At 35.8% G+C, this 17,780-nt stretch overlaps 1 protein-coding gene across 1 annotated transcript; it reads right to left on the bottom strand.

The window, feature by feature from the left end:
* Positions 1-3,880: 3,880 nt before the first annotated feature.
* LOC135687632 (uncharacterized) lies at positions 3,881-11,272 on the bottom strand. The gene is made up of 4 exons (XM_065204272.2): positions 10,934-11,272; positions 7,772-8,079; positions 5,551-5,769; positions 3,881-4,865 (listed from the first exon to the last, which is right to left on the bottom strand). The coding sequence occupies exons 1-4, from the start codon at positions 11,067-11,069 to the stop codon at positions 4,839-4,841; spliced, it is 690 nt and encodes a 229-aa protein (XP_065060344.1). The 5' UTR covers positions 11,070-11,272; the 3' UTR covers positions 3,881-4,838.
* Between the last annotated feature and the right edge of the window lie 6,508 nt (positions 11,273-17,780).

The following is a 17,780-nucleotide window of genomic DNA, read 5'->3' as shown; positions in this document are numbered from 1 at the left end:
ACGTTTAACAACGAGGAATTGAAGTTGGGAAAAGTTGTAGAGAGACCAAAAAAATCTGGAAGAGCAACAAAAACAACTAATGTTTTTAAAATGCTCTGTCGGGATTTACTACTTGAACGGAAAACTGTGTTTGTGTAGAGCCGACTCTCCCAGTAATTCTATGAAATTACTTCCCTGATTGATAATTACTTTCCAATTACCGAAAAGCCAATATAATATTCTCAACTTTTAGCAACAAGCCCAGCATTTCTAACACACAGAACTTTGAACAAATTTCTAAATGCAATTATAAAAAACTCTGTCTTGTCGATTGAAGACTGTTGTAATTAGCGTACGTCACGTGACGCTATTTAATTTCTATGGAGTTTTTTTTGTAGTTGTTGAACAGAGTTGAGGAGTTATGTTCCGAAGAAGAGTTATGGAGTTCAAATTATGAACTAAGTTTAATCTACGAAAGTTATTATAGAGTTACGTTTGCGTTGTATATATTATTCTTTTGTAAATAGCCTTTTTGAGTTGAGGAAATTATTGGAGTCAAGTTTGGAATTGGGTTGTATTCAGTTATGTGTTATCTGCTAGGATTCCACGAACCAGGGTGAAGAAACACATGTTTAAATAAGAAAAACAACCCAGATTCAATTTCACAACAAAGACAGTAAATAAATGTTCTCAGTAAGAAACTTCCAAGAATAGCGAGTCATTCCTTTCTATGTTTAGATATCGATTCATCTGTACATTTATATGAGCATAAAGCTTGTAATGCATCTAAGTGTTCCAGTTTTTATCTCGTTTCTTTTTTTGTAGTTTACAATGGGAGACATTCAAAACTTATTCATTCTTTTGCAAGCCCGTAGACTGTTGCACTGGGTTGGGGGACATGGATAGAAATAAAGCTTTTTCTATACCTGCCTTACTAAATACTGTCAGATCAAGCTGCGCTTATAAGATCTACAAACACAATTTTTGCAAATTATTGGAAGGGGGCATTGCCTCCCTGACCCCAGTGTCTATGGACCTTTTTTTTCCAAAGTTCGTCAGGGCAAATCTCGCATGGTTGTTACCACGTCAGCAAATTTTTGAATTAAAAACTAGCACAGTCAGACCCAGTGGCGACTCCAGCCTTATACCTAAGATCTTTGGCGAGTCATTCATGTTTTATACTGGAGCAAGATATGGATGTACTGGAGCAAAAATTTTGTCAGATCTGAGGGAGTTGAGCCCTTCTGCTGTTTTGATCTATACTCTCAAATCTATGTGGCTAGCTTTAAAATGATGTACCTTACTAGAAATTGAGTCACAAAAATTGTCATTTCCTTACCACCTTAACCTATGATTAAATGAAAACATTTAAACTGAGGGCCCGAGTAGAAAATTTATCAGATTTTGGAACTTCAAGTAAAATATCGTTCTATTGCATGGGCTCCGACAAAGGTTGAAAAGTGGGGGGGGGGGCCAAGGGAAAATTTAACACCCATAACAAAAGATTTTGAAAAAACTCTTGTTTTGCAAAAAAGTTGGGGGGTCGAGGCCCCCCCGGCCCCCTTCGTCGGAGTCCCTGTATTGCATTAGGGGCCCAGGATTCTCCTTGCTTACATGGGCCCCAAATTTTGGAAAATGCTTTTTCAGTACTTAAATACCGCAACGTGATCCTTTTATTCATTCTGTATCCACTAATCTTGAGAGAGTCTCGGTGTTGTGGCAACAGAAGAGGGCCTCTACCAAACAATACGAGTTTTCATTCAATAGCAAAATTAAGAAAAAATTGTAATAATTTTGGGAGGGCCCACCGGACGATCGCCCGGTAGCCCGACCGGCCAGTCCGCCCCTGGTTGGGTAAGGATCAATGTCCAAGAGGTGCGAAACTGCATTAGCGCCGTACCCCCCAACGTTAAACGGTTGTCAAATGTCCGACGAAACCCCGAAATTTCCGACGACGCGAGCCCCCCCCCCCAATACACCCAGGGACGAAAACAAGTTGCTAATTTTTGGGGGGGGGGGCGTGGAAGGATGAAAATTCCAATCTAAGTAAGAAATTTTTTCATTTGACCAGTAAATCTACTATACCTGTCAAATTGTATTTGTAAATAGCCCGAACACCATAGTTCTATTTTCTTTATAATTACCAAAACTTTACTCAATAATTAGCCTAAAGCATAAAAGCCTAAATCTCTAAATTTTGATTAACATGAAACAGACATTTAAACTTACAGTAAGATTTATACAATATTTAAGCAAAACCAGTATTAGATATATTTAATGATTAGTAGTATTCTTTCAGATCAATTGATCAATTTTATCTAAAATACATTTTTTCACGATATAGAACCACCAAGAACTTGAGCCTTTAATTTTTGTTCTTGATCGAAGAAAACTACTAACAATTTTCAGAGGGCCAAATGCCTTTTCATTCTTTACAATTGAAATGATGATTTGAGAACAAACTTGTGCATATGCCTGATTCGAAAGATGAAACACTCTTCTTTGATCAAATACTTCTACTGCAGTTTTGCAATGTGTTCTTGCTTTACAGCAGTTTTGTCATAGGAATTTATGATAAGGGTCAAGGGCGTTAACAAATAACAGGGGGAGTTTAGCATAAACTCGTTTTTTATAAGAAGCGTTGAGAATTTTTAGCACTAAAAGATTATTAATCTTTTATTGAATTAACTACTCGTAGTTTCTTAAAAAACTCCCACTCTAATATTTTCTGATCAATACGGGAATTATTATTCCAAACTATAAAGTCTCAACTTTCTTATCCGGAAATTCACCTTGCCTGTTTGTAATTTGTTTCAACTCCCGTCAGAAAGAAAGCAAACGAGGCAATTGTGCAATTTGGATCCAGTAGAGATGGGATTCACAATAGAAAACGATTAGTGGATGGGTCAGCTTCAGCCTGTGAATTTCAATGTTTAGAATTTTTACATTCAAAATAAAAAAACTTCTTAAAATATAAAATTCACATGTTTGGTCCTTAGAAAAAATTCCAAGTCAACCGTTAAGTTTTCCAACTGTAACTGGATTTTCCAAACTTTGGGGGGGCGTTACGCCCCCACGCCCCCCTTTTATTTACGTGCCTGAATACACCAACAATTTTCGCCACTGGGTATATCATTCCACCGTTTTGAACTAGAACAGAGCAACGCTTTTAAACAATTTTTTTGGGCTTTCGATACCATGTCTGTTTCCCGTGGCATAGTTGGGGAATTAAGACCTTGTCATAAATTCTCCCTGGAGATTGTTGGAACATAAGTTGTTGACAATTTCACAAATCATTACAGAAAGAATAGAATGAGGGTAATGTCGATCCTTTGGAACATGGAAGAATCCCCGATGAAAAGAGATAATGGAGGAAATAAATTGTAATAGACTAAAGACTGACATAAAAGTTTTTCAGAACAAGTTTTTCTAAATTAAAATAAGTGTTTTGGCTGACCAATATTCTTCTGTTTGTAAATAACATATGCGCACCGAATACCCCCCTTTCTTGAATTTCGAGCTTTCAATAAGCCCCCTTCTCAAATAAGCCCCCTATCCAACATTGAATTTTAAGCCCCCATAGTAGGTCTTAATGGAATTTTTAGGTTAGGTCACAAAAACAATCTCAGCGATGACATTCTATTATCAAACAATGGATATTGACTTTGTTACGAGAAATAATTTTCGATAAGGGGTAAAAATAATTTGAGACATTTAGAAAGCCAAAAGACTCTGCAGTTTTAGGGGGGAGGAGGGGGCGGTTAAGTATGGAACTTGCCCAAAGATTATAGATACAACTGCAGAATTGGATCCTGAAGTGCAAAAAATGTTCCTGATGTAAATTTCAGCCTCACTTTTGTCACCTTGATAAAAAAGATCTTCAGAAAGAAAAGACAAAGGACAAACAGAAAATTACAAAACTATCAGTCTTTTAAGCCATAAGTCTATGCTTTTTAAAATCTTTATACAAGATTTCCATACTTCAGGTTATTAAGAAGCAAGTCATATGAAGCAAGTATTTTTCACGTTTTTATTACAATATTTGAAACACAAAACTCCATCTTCCAGAGTTGATTGTGCAGCCAAGAAAAAATTATTGTGGTCATCAAAGATAAAATAATTATTAAAATGGAAACACAAAACACGCAAAACTTATTCATATCCTGACATCCATATTCATATCCATATTCAGATCCTGCAACCCCCCCCCCCTCCACACCCCCTCCCCCCAACACACCAAGGTGATTCTTAATAAAATCAAATAAGCATAATGTTAAAGAATGACATTTGTAATTTGCCTTCCTACAAATGGAACACAGTGGAGCAAATCTGTTAACTGTTGCCTGATTCATCATATGCATATGATGAATGCAGCTTGTGTAGTTGAGTTGCCTGTGAACAAAATCATCTTGCAAATTGGTTGAATTGCCTTACTTACAAAAATTTTGCAATGACTTGATGAAGACAAAATAAAACTACAAATAGGTACCCTTACACAAAAATACTATACAAAATTGTAATCTCTTAGTTGTTTCTGCGGAATCTGACAGCGTTTCGGCAGAATCTGATAGGGGGTTTACTCAGGGTAGGGGAATTTTCTAAACTGAATATTGTCTGGGGGCCAATTTGACAGGGGGGCTTATTTGAGAGGAAGGCTTAATAAGGATTATTGGATTACAAGCAGTCAACATCAATAATACGTAATAGGTATGTAAGAAACCTACATTTGATGGCTCTATTGATAGTTTGATCCAAATATGCAGTTAAGGACCACAGCCTACCCTAGTGTCAATAATTACTAAATCCTACCAATATGAAAACTACATATAAACGATTCTGCTTTCCTTTTATCATCATCTTCAGCTGTTTCCCTCTATGCATGCAGCCTAGACAAGAAGCAGATATTCAAAAAATTGAGAGAAGCTCATTTGGAACAAAAAGCTTGAAATAATTTACATTTAGCTGCTCTCACAAAGAAAAAATCAATGATTTTTTTGCAGTTCATAGTATCACTTATTTATCAAGCAAAGTAAAAAAAGCATTAAATTTTCCCCTTTTTAGCAAAAATCAGTTTTTTATTTTATATTCAACAGTATAAAAAATCATGCAGTTAGAAAGAAAGAGAGCTCATTGAAACATCCTTTACAAAAAGTTCAGAAAAGAAAAACATCATCTATGGGGTCTACTTATCTCCAACTAGACTTCAGGAAAATGTTTGATTCTAGCCAAAATTAGAAATGTTTGTTCACCAATAAAGATATTTGGAGAGGGTATGCTCATTAAAGAAGATATGGTATATCAGCCAGTGACACATAATTTCAGGTAAGTTGGTGATAGAATTACATGGGTGATAGATAGAAAATTCTTTTCAAACAGTGAAAAAAACTGCAATGTAAGTTGTAACCTTCCACAACAAAGCTTAAAGCAAGTTTCCATTGCAAAAAGAAAACCCTTTTGTTTTGTAAGTATATATAACAACAAACACTTTGCTTCATGTGGAAATCAAAACAGCTATTTTTGGTGAATATTTGGAGAAACATCTAAGATAAATCTGCAAAAGAGGATACTCACAGCTTCATCTGCATACTTTTCACCAATATACATCCTTGGATAAACCTGAGACAACTGTTGCATTGTTGATAAAACATTGCTGAACAGGTGCAAAACAAATACAAAGGAGGCCATATCTTGATCCTGCGAAATGACCTCATCTACCACTGCACGGAACACTTCATATGATAAGTTTGAGCCCTTGTCTTTAACTTTCTTAATCATCCCATCTGTTGCACTCTGTAACAAGTCATCAATGGTCAGATAGGCTGCAGAGCCATATAACATTATCTTTTAGTCTGATGTAATGATAATCTTTATTTCCATTATGATTAAGGTCTTCTCTAAAAGCAAACTTATAGAATGCCTATCTTTGTTTGAAACTTGCTGTGTTGCAAATGACTGAGGTCTAACAACATCAGATGAAAAATTTTGTTTCATGAAGGATCTTTCAAGATAAAAAAATATAATCTAAGACATGGCAATGATTTCTAGACCCTAAAGGTTAGTAGCCTGTGCACAGACTCAACTGGTTTTTCCAGAGATTAATTTAATTAAATGGAAAATTTAGACTGAATTTCCCAATCAACTAAATTTCCAATCAACTAGATTCATCTCTGGGAAAACCATTCGAGTCTGTGTGCAGGCTATTGGGTCAGTGGCTATGCACACTCTCTTTTCACTGTCAGAAAACACCCTCTTTTCAGCGGGGAACACTAGTTCTGCCAATTGTGACACCCATGACCAACATTTGGGTAAACTTTGGGTAAACATTTAAATGTATTTTGTTTAAATAGTTGGCCTCAATTAGCTTTTAAGCTATATATTATTAACTGCCAATTTTAAATCAAAGAACTAATAACAAAAATAATTAAAAAAACACTATAAAAAGGCAGATTCAAAATCAGAGAAGCATGATAAAAAATACTTTGTCACATCCTTCCCTAACTTTCCTCATCAAATTATTAAAAAACAGAAGATCTGTTTGGCCATAAAGTGGTGGTGGTGTCCCCCTGGTCCTCTGGTGGTCCCATCATTGCCAAAGATGCAAACTTTGTTTATTTTGTCCTTCTGAGTGGAGATCAATGATAAACTTGGGCTAATCTTACTGAACAAATAAAAAAGCAATCACACCTTCCTATCACCTTCCAAAATCCCAAATATCCCAACAGATCAAATGTTGGAGCAAGAAAATTAATCAGCATGCCCTTACAAAATAAATCAATCTAAAAATTGGATATATTCTTCAAGTTCTGTTTCTCATCAAATTGAAATTCAAATAGACTAGGCAAATACCAGACCAGTCAACTCTCCCGATAACACTTGGAAACTTAATGTTTTGGATGGCAAAGTCCTCTCTATCGTTTTCACCGGTTTTCTTTTAACAAAAATGGTTGCAATGGCATTCTTCATGACAAAATTTTTATAAGAATTACACAGAGTTTGCGAATTAATAAGAAGCTCGAAAAAACCATTATGTAGATGTTTCCTATAATATTTTTGTCATTAACTGTTTGCCTACCATGACTCTTTACAGATGTTGTTTATAAATTTACCCTTAAAATAGTTCTATTATTTCATCTTGATTCAACAAATTCCAGGAATCTCCCTGTTTTGGCTAAATTTCCCTGTTTTTTACGTAAAAATCTATAATCTCCAGGTTTTGAAAATTTTAGGTTGACAGGTCTGACTATAGCTGACTTTAATCAGCTGTTTGTTAACTAGATTTGATTTTTCTAGCCTGCAGTCAAGTGAATATACAATGACCATGATGATGATGATGATTATGATTATGATGATGATAATGTTATTTGATTCATGTTAGCTACGGTGAATAGCAAAGCATTTTACAATTGTTATTGACACAAGCATATAGTATACTCCCCCCAATGAATTTTACATTGTTTTTGGACATATCTCGAGGACCGTATTTTAGAAAAGTGGGGGAGTCCAGACCACCCATTCCCCCCCTTGGGTGCACCACTGACAACATCCCATTTTAATTCAGTGATACAATCAACATTTTGTATGCCACTTATCTCAACCTGTAAGTTGTTTTGCTTGCAAGACAGAATTGATACTTGTCTTGGCAATTACATGGAGGCATGAAAATATTGAAACTGTGCAAACTTTGCTCAAATAAATCAAAGCTCAAAATTTCTTTCATTCATTTTATGACACTCATATGGAAATAGACACTGAGCGCAAAGACAAATTCTTCAAGTGATTTTATTTTTCTTACCTGTATTTGGCATTTATACTCATCATTGAGTTCATCACCTGCCATTGCAATATTGTTAGCTGTGTTGTGGATGTCTTGTTCATTTGGTTGCACTGCATTGTTACTTCCCTGGGCAGTCCATTCATTCAGTGAGTCTGTTCCTGAGGTAACGCTAGCCACATCATCACCAATGAGTTGTAATCTAGAACTATATCCAGTTTCAGCCATAACCACATTCTCTGATGGGAGCATTCGTGCTTGTAGTGTGTGGCTCTCCCTTTGAAATGTTCCTGAATACCGTTTATTACCATCTGACACAGCATTGCTGCCTAAAAACAAAAGTAATAAAGGTTTAGGCCATGTAATATGAGTTTTAGCAGCTGCATTGTAAGCTTCCTTTCTTATTTGAGAGAAAACTTAAATAGCTTAGTGTCTATTTACAAATTAAGTGTGCTTCAAAATATCAAACCAGACAAAGTGTCTTAGAATTTAAGGTATGGAAACTCATCAAAAGGATGAAAAACAGAATGGTAACCTAAAATGCTTGACATTCTTTGCAGTGAGGTTATCAGAATGTGAAAAATGTTACTTGAATTAGTATGACAATGAGAGAAGAGTCCTGTGAAATATGCTTGGCTCCCATATACCTTGGCATTGAAAAATATGACGATGTCATGGCACAGGTTTTCGGACTGCTCAAGGTAAACAACAAAATTGGAGCATTATAAAAGATATACAAGTAAAAGTACTATATTACGTTCCTTTCAAATCAGTCTTGGATGTCGTGAGAGATAAATGAGTCAAAAAAAGATGTTGAAAGTTATCTGAGCATATTGATACTTTTTAGGTTTCAAAGTTTCCAACAACATGAACATTTTAGGAAAAGGATTGAAATATAGGTCTAAGTTTAATATTTGAGCTGTACATTCACTTCTGCGCTTTTAATCTCCTATTCTCCTTTGCCTAATATTAGAGCCTTGCATTGTGAAATAGCATATTTTCTAAACCTTATGTTTGCAACTTGATGCAATGATCACATTTTACAATAAGTACATAAATTCCACTTCTTCATAATTTAACTGCAAAAGGCTTCTGTTTCTGGTCTGCCAGATCATAATTTTTAAACGATAATTTTGTCTAGAGTATCTGATCGTTCACATCATGCTGATAATTTTGGATCGCTACAAGGTTAATGGGATATTCCAGTTATGTTTTGAAATGTTTTATTAAACAAATAGAACATCATGATTATAATGAACTTAAAATTATTTGCGCATACAAAATGCAAAATGATGGTTTCTGGATGTTTTCAGTTTCTAATGTTTATTTTAGGTTTTTTATGAAGATGCATATAAAAATCATTAAGATTATAAAGAATTAGTGCAGAAGGGTCTACCTCCTTTGCTTTAGATAGCTATTAAACATACTTCTATCAATCTGAAGTTCTTTTAAATATCTTTATGTTGTAATAGATCAAGTGGCTTGGTGGGAATGTCTGCCATCTTCTCATTTAGTACTTAAATATTAAAATCCCATGCCAATTTGTTGGAACAGTATCATCTTTTTTATTTTTGAAAATGAAATTTTACAAGTTTGCATGGGTTGCTGTAGTTTAAACATTTCACTGGATGGTGTTAAATCAACATAAGGAATTGTTAGTAAATTATTTTCCTGAAACCTTCAAACATTCAGTCTCAAAAGCATATGGCAACATAACAATAAAATAATTTTTTGTACAGGATAACATTTGAACAGTTACAATTGTTGTTATAAATTTATATACTTATAATACTGGTTGTCCTGTTTCCTGGATCTAAATGAAATCGGAAGAAATCTTTTACACTAAAAACGCAGAAATTTATTACATACATGAACAAATTTGGTACAACCTAAGTCCACTTTTTAAGTTTCTCAACTAACTCTTTGAATGCCTCAGTTTAAAGCAGCTCTTACTTGGTCAGATTTTGTTGAATTTGACAACGGAATTACCGTGTAAAAAGAGAAATCGAATGTCAAAAGCCATCATCAGATTGTCGAATTCGATTTTTCAAGAATCAAATGTGTTTTATTCCATTCGACAAATCGAAAGGTGAATGAATGGCATTCTTGCTCGCTCACACTGCTACGTCATCCAAGTTACCATGTTCTGTATTGTTTCAGTCTGTTTGCAATCAAACGCAGCCAAAGTTCAACAAAAAGGAAGAAACAGAATTATTCATTGCTAAATACTCATGTTGTCCTTCATGTAGTCATTTCCTTCGGTGAAACGCAACTCATTCAAATGTGTATTGTATGTTCCAAATACAGGACATTGATTCAGCCATTCTTTTGTCCATTTTGTTTGTTTTTGACTCTTATTTCTTGGTTTTTTTAATACCAGTGCTATAACTCTGGCAGCTGAAGCAACCTACTCCATTTCATAAACAGAATTGAGGCATTTGACTCTTATCTTATTCCACAAAATCTGATCACGTAAAAGGGGCATTTGATTTGACAAATCTGAAGCAAAACTAGATTCAACATAATCAAATTCGAGAAAATCTGACCGTTTAAGAGCAGCTTAAAGGTAGCTCATTGCACAATTTAGCGCCCATATACAGAAATGCTTTCATGCATATTCTTTTTTCATACTTGGTAATCACATTTGTAGTTGCTTTTTCTTCGCTTCCTTTTTCGTTTGAAAGACTTATCAAAATGGGATTCAAGTTAAGAGTGCTATCCACATAGATGCCAAGATATCCACAATGGTATCTACATGGTATTTCATTGCATTGTTATTGCTGGTTGGGTTTCTTGAGATATAATTGTACTTAATTTTTACGGAAAATGAGTTAGGAAATTGGTAAGAGAATTATTTTACCAGCTTGAATTGAAAATGGGAATGTCCTGGGATAATTTAGCTTTTGTTTATCGTGTTGCCACATTCAATTCTATTATTTTTTGACGACGTCGAGTGGGGCAAAATCGTAAAATTTATGAAGAGGTGAAGTTAAATTATAAAACAATTTAAAAGGGAGTTAAATTATTTAAAAACTATAGAAAAGGAAATCAATTCAATAAATAAACACAGATTGTATATACTTTCATTAAACAGGTGTAGAATTGCAGGGAAAGGGAGGGTTGGGTGGCTTGGCCAACCAAAACCGGAAATTCAACAGGACTTCAAACTAAGTATGATTTTACCTTGCCATTTATTCTTGTGAGCAACAATTTCTGAATCTCCTGTCCAAACTGCACTTTCCTTTGCTTTTCTTATCTCTGATATCTTTAAAAACTCTTCAAAAAGAAGTTCGGCCTGCTCCCTCTTCGTTAAACGCATGTTGCCAAAACGTAGTCAATTATTCCAAAGGTTTCTGACGTAAAAATCTAAGCTCTTTCTACTCCTCTACAGGCAAATGAAGTCACAGCTCTCGTTAATAATTTTTTCTTTAAAGCGAAGAATATGAATTAGGTGAAAAGTGAATATTTGTCAGCTCGCACACAGCTTGCGGCCATTGGTAATGCAACTCAATATCCAAGTTGATAAACAGATGACGTCATTTGTCACCTGACAAAAGGAAGCAGGTGTCCACAAGCCAGCACCTATTTCTAAGAATCGTTCTAGCCAATTTTTTTCTCAGAAGCTTATCAAAAACAACAGTCAGTGAAGCAAAATGAGATGGCCGGCTGACATTTTGATTGTAATTTGACCTAACTATAGTTTGAACTGTAACAATTATAAGATATTAAATGAATCAGAGCCACGTCGAATTTTTTCCGGACTGTCGGATCACCTCCATAATTTTTTACAGCGGCCATTTTTGTGGAATTGATTAAAACATCTGACTATTCTTCCTACTCTAAGGATCTAGCTGCCATCTCGAAGAAAACTCCTTTTCATATTTGATCAATTAGAATCCTAACACTTAAAGCATATAGTATACAAACTAAATCTTGTAAACATCCACAATTTACACAATGAAACATCAGCAGCATTAAAGTGCCACTGAACTGAAAAAAATCAAAATTTGTTTTTTTGATGTTCTAAGTCAAGTCGGTGCTCCTGAATCCGATGCTGAAGTTCGCTTTTCGGAATTGTGAAGTGTTTTGAAGCCACAACGCTTCAAAGTTGCGATTTTCAAGACTTTTTGTGCGAAAATTTGTGCGCGGTCTGTGAGGAATTTCAGGAATGTGTGACGCATTAACGTTTATAAGTCGCAGAAGTGATGCGGGCTTCCGTACTGAAGACTGTATTTCGAGTGCGATAAAAAACCAAAAAAAACGTGAAGTGGATGGAAATAGTGAGTTTCTTGTAAAAACTTCGAGCCCATACGAAATAAGCAAACTTTTTGCGTGCAGTTTTTACCAAGACTTCATGCCGATCAATTACCTTTTATGAATTATTGAGCGTGTCGAATAAGAATGCTTTTACGAACAGCTTTACAAATTATGAATAAAAGTGAGCAAATTGATCAAGGAAAAAGTTGATATATTATAGAACCACACAAATTGCACATTTTTCGGCGCTTTTCCCACTTTCCAACTTGCGTTGCCACTGTCAAAGCATCAGTTATTGCCAGGGCCGTCAAGATGGGATAAGTTGCCCCAGAACCTCGTGGTCAGGGGACCTCAAAAAGTAAAGAAGTTTATTTTAAATGGAATTGATTAAAAGTCCATAAGTAGCACGGTGGGATATTTTTAAGCTTCTATTCATACCCCATCTTTTTGGCGTATCAAACTGCCTATCTCTATCAAGTTTCATGCTGGTATCGCGATCTAATGGTTAAATTGTGACAATTACTGCTTAGAGGTTTGGAACCTAGTACCCCACCCTATAAATAGCACAAATGGATATTTCTAAGCGTCTATTCACACCCCATCTTTTTCAGCGTATCAAACTGCCTATCTCTATCAAGTTTCATGCTTGTATCATGTTTTACACAATTTGTAACTTTTTATCTTCTTACAGCCCTCACTATGGCTGAATTGACTATATAAATCTGAATGCGTTACTCACCCCAGCCTCTTTTCGCACGACCTACACGCAAAAGAACCCCAGAAACCCCTATTTGTGGGCTCCAAATTAAAAAACTAAACTTTTTTTCGAAATCAGCGATGATTAGTCTACCAGAATCAACAATAAAAAAAATTCCATTTTTTTCAATTCAGTGGCACTTTAACAAGAGCGATCGATATTGCGTCTGATTCCTCCTGGTAACTTGTCAAAGCATGTGGTGCATTAATTTCATTGTCAGACACCTTTGCCCAATGGCTCTTTCACAAAATAATATTGCTATCCTTATAAGGCGTTTCGATGTATGTATGTAAGTATGTATGTATGTATAATGAAAATTTTAAAAGGATATGTACATCTAAATAAGAAAGAACTGCTATCAACATGTGTCCTTTTAGTCCTAATAAAGAGGAACATGATTGCATGCATAAATAAATAAATAAATAAGTAGAGATATTCTTACAATTTAATCAAAACCTTTTAAAATGTCTTAAAAATGAAATTAAAATTTACTTTAATCTATAAAATTTTTATCTACTTAGAATGCTGTAAAAATACTATAAAAACAATTTAATTAGAGAATGAATCTACTTTGTTCTCAAAATCACTGGTGTTTTCTCTGATATCTTTAGCAAGTTAGTTGTACAACTTGACGCCATTAAAAAAGAAGCCATTCTAAGCAAACTCCAGTTAAACTTTTGGAATTTGCAAAAGGATATTTCTCTTCTTTGTCCTCGTATTGTGGTGGTTGATTGTAAAATGATCTTGAAAGTTTGAACATACATTTCCGTTTAGACACTTGATCACCAGTAAGATAGCATGCTTATCGATTTCTTGTTTCAAGTTGCATGTCTTTGACTTAAATTTAAAGGAGGCTCGTGCCTCTATCAGTCTATCAATTTTAATTTCTTAAGCTGGGTTCTTGTGAGGTTCAAGTGAACGGTGCAATTGTAAATTAGAGCTGGAATGATGGCGCTAGTACAAACGGCATTTGCAGCTTGATTGGTCATAAATGGCTTCAGCTTGCACAAAAGGCCAAATTTTGACGACGCTTTCTTGTACTTATTCTACCAAGATATTTATATGACTGAGTAGAGTTTATCATTGCAAAACAGGTTTCGGTCTCTCGAATCGGGTGCAGCAGTTGCTATGCGTTTTGAAGTGCCAAGCAACATGCACTCTGTCTTAACCTACTTCAGGTTAATAACAGTGGACTGTATTTCTTTACGCAACCCTGCTTTCTGTAAAGCTGTAGGGTATTTTTCATAGCATTCCTTGTGCTTTGAATTCTATTTAAATTAGATAGGTATTTGCAAAAGCAACATTTATCTCTGTATCATTTCTCGTAACATTAGCAGCTTCTGTCACAATCTACTATTTGACAGTTGCTTTTTATGATTAACGTGTGAACTATTTTTTTGTGTGAACTACAAATTTACCTGATTAAAAAGTTATTGCCTGAAATTTTTTAGCTGCTGTCACAAACCTTTGCAATATATTTTGTCAATGTAACACTGTGTGATAATAAAGGAATTTCCTAATAGTTTTGTCAAATCTGCATATCGGGACGGGCAAAGGATATAGTTACTCCCTGAGGCGGCACCAGGGGTGAAAATGCAAATTTTTTTAGGGGGGTGTTCTTTGAAGGGACCGAGTTTTCGCCACGACAGACCGATGTTTGCGATATAGATATTGTCGGGGATAACAAATTTACCTGATTGAAATATAATTGCCTGAAATTGTATAGTTGTTGTCACGAACCTCTGCAATATATTTTGAGTGAATCTAACTCTGTATATAATTAGCAACTAGTTATTTTTATACGATATGAGCCGACTTTCCTAATAGTTTTGTCAAATCTCTATATCGGAACAGGTAAAGAATATAGTTACTACCCGAGGCGGCACCATGGTTGCCGCCGAAGAAGAAGGAAATTTTCGAATTTTGATGCTTCCAGTTCTCTGGAAAATGCACTTTTTAAGCAAATTTAACTAAAGCAATCCTCCTAACCCTATTGAAAATTTTTTCTTGCAAAAAAATTGAACAGCAGTTAGAAACATCTGGTATAATTTCGCTATGGTTTAGAAAAATACCATGTTGTCAGTTACTTAACAAGCCACGCTGGTTGTCAATTTAGATCACTCTTTCCAGCTTAGCATGCCTTTTGAATGTTAAAAAAAATCTGGATTTCATTGTGAATTGCAGTTCGAGAAACTTTGGGGGAAATGGAAATAAAGTACAATTTTATCTAAAGAGGGCCTGGATTTTTAGATTTAATGCCAACAAGAATATCATATTTAATTTAACCAACGGAGCAACTACCTTTGCTTGATCCTTTATTGATATAATGACAGGAAGGTCTCTGAAATACCTAAAGCATTTCTTCCACCGAGCGGATTTTACCTGAAATTTCCAATTGAGATACTATTGAGGGAATATGACTGCTGCTCTCGCATTCCCCTTAGAAATTTGCGCATCCAACGCCGCGCATATCACGGAAACAAGATAAAGCATGTTCATATGGCGAACAAGTTATTGTTGTCGGTGGCTGCTAGAGTTTTTTTTCCAAAGCAGCGTTGGTTGGGACCGGACTGGACCGATTCTGTCCCCTGTCATTTTTCGGTGATTAGCCCTTCCTAGAAAATGCGCCCACTATATGCCTTACTTTACTGCAATACAGTGTGGTACCAGCAAAATTGGGACCAGCTTTGGGTGTGATAGACAGAAATACTAAGCAGATGGCTAGATCGGGACCGACTTTATTGCTATCAACTTTCAACTGGGACAGGGTGATGAAATTATTGGGGGGGTGTGACACCCCCCCACACCCCCCTCATTTGCGCCCCTGGACGGCACCATGGTTGCCGGCAAAGGAGGAGGAAATTTTCGAATTTTGATGCTTCTAGTTCCCTTCTAAATGCATCTTTCACTAAAGCAATCCTCCTAATCCTATTGAAAATTATTTTTGTTTGCAAAAAAAATTTTACAGCAGATAAAAGCAACAATTTCGCCGTGGTCTTGGAAAATACCAGGTTGTCAGTTGCTTCTAAATTTAGATCCCTCTCTTCACCTTACTATGCCTTTTGAATGTTAAGAAAAATCTGGAGCTCATAGTGAATTGCAGTTGACGCTTCTACTGAGAAACTTTAGGAGAAATGGAGGCAAGGCACAATTTTACCTAAAGAGGGCCTGGATTTTTAGATTTATCGCCAACAAGCAATCTTCAAATCTTCAAATCATTAGTTTGTTTACCTTTATTCATATCAAGGAATATCATATTTAACCAACGGAGCAACTACCTTTGCTTGATCCTTTATTTTATGACATGAAGGTCTCTGAAATATCTAAAGCGTTTCTTCCACCGAGCGGATTTTACCTGAAATTTCGCCCCTGAAATCGTCGTGGCGCCCCTGAGTGTTGCACAGGTTTGTCAAACGAGTAAAGGCGACCTGGGGCGGATTCAGGGTGTCGCACAGGTCGCAAGGAAGACCGTCAGATTTTTTAAAATTTACTTTTAGACTTCAGTCGTTGAAATAAGGCAATCATGTTTGCCACAATCTTTTATTTTCCCATGCAATAATTTCCGCTATACAACAATTTCAGATCCATTTTCGGAACAAAAACATAAGTTTGAGGTAATCCTTGAAGTAAATTAACCCATAGGTCTCAGAAACTTTTTCACCTGATTCTCATTCTTCAAAAGGGGCGCAAAATTTCCAAAAAGGGACGCAAGACTTGCTTCAACTCGTTGAGGGAGGGGCAACTGCCCCTAGTTGCCCCCCCTTAAATCCGCCACTGGTTGCAGTAATAGAGCCTATGTTGAAGCCCCAACTCTACAGCGTGTTTTATGATGCGCTACGCATTGGTTTGAAGAATGGTTCTGGGCATAAGCGTACGGCGGAATTTTTACAGGGGGGGGGGGGGGGGCGGTAGGATTTTTGCCTGAGTACAGAGGCATGCATATATTCATGAGCCTGTTGGTGATAAGGAACTTGACATAGGAATATTTACATTACGAGTTCTTTTTCACCGAAATATCTTAAATAAAAATAATCAGTTGAGAGTAGAGCAAACCAATCAGAGACATATTTGGGGGGACATGCTATCCTTATCGATTCTTCTATACTATGTCTACTGTTCAGATCTAAAAGTTTGATCTAAGTTTCTCATAGATAAGGGCAGCAATGTATAATATTTTCCAATATTTTACTTAATATCACTTAAAATACTATTATTAACTCTTGAATTCGACTACAGTCAATAGAAATGTGAGTCCCGACCCTTTCCATGTCCAAATGTATCAATCATCGCATTCCTGTCACTTTTCAAAACTTCGTTTGAAAATTTCCTCTCGATGCTAAGTAGTGCCAAATTGCTCAGCCGTTCTTGGCCCATGGTTTATCTGAGATATGTTTTAGCCGTCAAAGCTTAGCAATACACTCCTTTTTTATCAGAACAATTTTATAAGAACACGAGCCTCAAAACTGGTCAAAAGTTAAGAACAAATTAAGAACAAGCTGAGGCTGAGCTTCTGCAAAATGCAATTTCGAACAATGTTTTTTCTCAAAATCGAGGATTTTTAGCGATGTGTGGGTGCTTTTTCGGTGAACATTCAATTTGTCAGCAAATTAAGGCTGTCTCACTCACTTTGTTGGCAAATGAACACCTCCTTAGAGCGAAAAAGCTAGCAATAGCACTGCTTACACCCTCTTAATTTAAGAACAAGTTTAGAACAATCCAGCCTCAGATTTTCGAAAAAATTAAGAACAGTCAGCCTGAACTTAAATTTACTGGTTCTTATAAAAAATAGAGTGTATTGCTTCATACAGGAATGGCAGTACTTGATGCAAACCTTCTCGAAACATTTTCTGGACAAGCATTGCTGTATTATTATCATAAGATTCAGAAGCGCTTTGCTTCTTGTAATTTTCAAAAACCATCTTACCATTTTTAAGGCACTCTTGGTCGATTCGATAATGCAACTATATTGACACGTAGCTTTCAGTCTTTGGGTTATTTGAAGATACCACGAATGTT

The sequence above is a fragment of the Rhopilema esculentum genome, chromosome 17 (assembly GCF_057945365.1).
Source record: "Rhopilema esculentum isolate cy_ngs chromosome 17, ASM5794536v1, whole genome shotgun sequence".
Taxonomy (NCBI): domain Eukaryota; kingdom Metazoa; phylum Cnidaria; class Scyphozoa; order Rhizostomeae; family Rhizostomatidae; genus Rhopilema; species Rhopilema esculentum.
The sequence above is the reverse complement of the archived record's forward strand: the minus strand, read 5'-3'. Positions and strand labels throughout refer to the sequence as shown.